Genomic DNA, 3739 nt, shown 5'->3' on the forward strand with positions numbered 1-3739 from the left:
CAGTTTTGGACAAATCTCCAAGATTCCTCCAGCATTACAGTGAGTTATCAATAAGTTCCCAAGGAACCTGATAAAGTCTACAGAAAGCACCAATGTCACCTTTATGGTCTCTTCTGGATTCATCTGATCTGCTCCTTAGGATTTGCCAAGAGACAGATGGCCCTGGGCAGTGCCCTGCTGCCAGGAGGGGTCTGCAGGGCAGAGCTGAGCACCCAGAGGGTGAAATGGGGTCTGTGAGCAGTAACGGGGGGAGACCTTGGGACAGAGAAACAGCTCTTGGCAAGCACAGCTCCAGGCAGCGGAGAGAGGGGCAGTGGGTGAGAGGAAATTGCTGGCAGCCAAGGCTGGGAGGGGAGATCTGGGCACCTCCTGGTCAGCCCTTCGCTGAACATGTTTTTCCCCCAGTCGAGGAGCACCGGTCTCCTCTCCCACCCAGCAGAGCCTCTGCCCTCAAGCTCACAGGGTCCAGGGCAGGCGCTGCCTCCTCTGCGACAGAGGAGACTCTCCCAAGTGCCTGGAACATTCCTCCTTGTTTCTCCACCCCTCCCGGTGTTGCTGCTGCTCTTGTTTTCAGGTTTGCTGGGAAAGGGGGGTTTCAGCTGCAACTCACCAGCTGATCCTGCAGGTCCTGCCATGCCCATGTTTCCGTGGGTGCAAGGTGGCTCTGGGCAAAGCAGTCCAGGGCATGGGGAAGAGGCTGACTGTCCGTTAAGGACACCCCATTTTTAGGGCATCCACAAGAACACAGATCTTCCCTGGGGAGGGCTGTGTGGGGATCACCTGCACTTTGAATCTGGATTCCCCTGTTCCCAGCAGCGTCCAATTTCCTTTCAGGGGAACATCTGAGTGGGGTCATCATGCGGACCAAAGAGGTGTGAGCCAAGGACAGCTGGGAGCAAGACTGCTGGACAGACCAGCTCTCCTCCAGCTCCACCAGGGGTCTGTCCCTTTGCCTCCCAGGACTCTAAGGATAGCACTTGCAGTGTAGCAGAAGCACCAGGGATGTCTGCCTTCAAAAAACACTCCCCAGACGTGAGAAGAGTAACAGGAAAAATATAAACAAAATGAAACCTCCACAGTTCTGCAATCTGGTGAATTGGGAAGGACAATGCTGAAAAGCTCTTTGAAAGCACGAGTAGATTTGCCCTGAGATCACTCCCGGTTCCTATTTAGCTGTTGCTGCACAGCAGGACCGCCTTCTTCAAAGAAGAGTCCCCTCCTCTCCACTACACCACTGGAAAGGCAGAGGCTACGTGGGTGGTTTCTCTAAGACATGTAATAGGTTTTGCACGGATAAATCTCTCCAAACTTGTCCTCATCTGTGTTTTCGTCCTTGACCAGGCCCTTTGCGCAGAGGAAGCAAATGCCCAACGGCAGCTCCATCACCCAGTTCCTCCTCCTGGCATTCGCAGACAGGCGGGAGCTGCAGCTCTTGCGCTTCTGGCTCTTCCTGGGCATCTACCTGGCTGCCCTCCTGGGAAACGGCCTCATCATCACCGCCGTAGCCTGTGACCACCACCTCCACACCCCCATGTACTTCTTCCTCCTCAACCTCTCTGTTCTTGACCTGGGCTCCATTTCCACCACTGTGCCCAAAGCCATGTCCAATTCCCTGTGGGACACCAGGGCCATCTCCTACGCAGGATGTGCTGTCCAGCTCTTTTTTTTTGTCTTCTTGATTGTAGATGAGTATTGTCTTCTCACCATCATGGCCTATGACTGCTACATTGCCATCTGCAAACCCCTGCACTACGGGACCCTCCTGGGCAGCAGAGCTTGTGTCCACATGGCAGCAGCTGCCTGGGGCAGTGGGTTTCTCCATGCTCTCCTGCACATGGTCAATACATTTTCACTGCCCCTCTGCCAGGGCAATGCTGTGGACCAGTTCTTCTGTGAACTTCCCCAGATCCTCAAGCTCTCCTGCTCAGAGTCCTACCTCTGGGAAGTCGGGCTTCTTGTCCTTGGTGTCTCTTTTGCATTTGGGTGTTTTCTTTTCATTCTTTTCTCCTATGTGCAGATCTTCAGGGCTGTGCTGAGGATCCCCTCTGAGCAGGGGCGGCACAAAGCCTTTTCCACGTGCCTCCCTCACCTGGCCGTGGTCTCCCTGTTTATCAGCACTGCCATGTTTGCCTACCTGAAGCCCCCTTCCACCTCCTCCCCATCCCTGGACCTGGTGGTGGCAATTCTGTATTCGTTGGTGCCTCCAGCTGTGAACCCCCTCATCTGCAGTGTGAGGAACCAGGAGCTCAAGGATGCCCTGTGGAAACTGATCTCATGGGTGTTCCTCAATAATGATAAGCTTCCCATCACTCTCTGCAAAAGATTGTCAGGCTATCCCATTTCAATCCTTTTGTTTTTGTTGGTATTACTCTTTTTAGACATATTATTCTACCTTCATTAGCATTTTCTTTTGCATTATCATCACTATCATTATAATTTTGTGGTGATCTGTGGCTATTATGTGTCTTCACAAAAGCTGGGATTCCACTTGCTGCTAGTGATAAGGGGAAATAACACTCAAGGGTTAATAGCAGGGCCATTGCTTGGCTTAAACTGTGTATCTATAGCCTAAAGCCATTGCCAAGGTGTTTAGGCAAAGAAAGGATGTGTTGAAACCATAAAGTGGTCATGTCGGCCTCGATGGAAGATAAGGGAACAATTGGTATTCAGTTGTCCTGACAGAGTGATCATCTGGTTTCCCAACCCCGTGGCCTGGAGCAACACATTAACATTAAGAGCGAGAAGTACACAGCGAGGAAGACATGGCCTTCATCCCCGAGACCCCAGCCCACGACCACCGGGAAACACTGCGCACGTGCAGCTGGGGGGGAGTTAAAGGTGGAGACTATGGAAATGATTTCTCGTAACTCATTGTAATAAAGACCGCCTTTTCGGGGAAAGGTTATGGATATGTATAGGCGCCCCTTGAATATGTAAGATCTGATTGTATAAATCCTAAGCTAACTGCCACGGTGGGCGCGCACGATTTTGGTGGGGTGACCCCCCGTGCTGCCCGGCGCTGAATAAACATACCTACTTTACAACCCCACAGGTTGTGGAGTCTGCTTTCCGCACATCACTAGTGAGGAACGAACCTCCTCTGTCTCACCTGTTGCCCGTAGACATGGTCATCTGACACTGGGACCAAACTGACCCTCTCAGAGCATCTCTGCAATAAAATGGTATCTGCTCGGTGCGGTGCCTGAATGTTGGGTTCCTTCCCCAAAGCTGATGCCAAGAACCGACACGAGCAACTGCTGCCCAAAAGGTCTCTTTCTCTATGGATCTGGGAGAAAAGAGGTGTCTCATTGTGACGTATTTGAGACCAAGGGCTGGACTGAAGATGAACTTGGTTTCTGGTCCGAGTGGAGATTGTGAATTAACCCTTCACTGTGAGGCTGGGGTTGTTGGTCACCTGGGGCTGTTGGTCAACTGTCAGCTGAGTATGAGCCAGCAGTGTGCTCAGGTGGCCAAGAAGGCCAACAGCATCCTGGTCTGTATCAGCAATAGTGTGGCCAGCAGGACTGGAGCAGTGACTATCTCCCTGTACTGGGCTGTCATGGTTTTGACCAGATTAACCAATCAGAGCGACAGATGGCCCCTCCCCCCCCGCCAAGGAAAAGAGAGGAGAGGAAGAGATAAAAGAGATTTATGAGTTTAGAAAAAACTAAACTACTTTAATGAAAATATTAATAAATAATGAAATAATAAATAATTAAAAAAAAGGGAAAAAGGAAAA

The 3739-nt window shown here is 51.2% G+C and overlaps 1 protein-coding gene across 1 annotated transcript; it reads left to right on the plus strand.

Moving 5' to 3' along the window:
* Positions 1-1339: 1339 nt before the first annotated feature.
* Positions 1340-2401, plus strand: LOC141478097 (olfactory receptor 14J1-like). Its single transcript, XM_074167232.1, has one exon. The coding sequence runs from the start codon at positions 1364-1366 to the stop codon at positions 2399-2401; it is 1038 nt and encodes a 345-aa protein (XP_074023333.1). The 5' UTR covers positions 1340-1363.
* The last annotated feature ends 1338 nt before the right edge of the window (positions 2402-3739 follow it).

Source organism: Numenius arquata, unplaced genomic scaffold (genome assembly GCF_964106895.1).
Source record: "Numenius arquata unplaced genomic scaffold, bNumArq3.hap1.1 HAP1_SCAFFOLD_257, whole genome shotgun sequence".
Classification (NCBI taxonomy): domain Eukaryota; kingdom Metazoa; phylum Chordata; class Aves; order Charadriiformes; family Scolopacidae; genus Numenius; species Numenius arquata.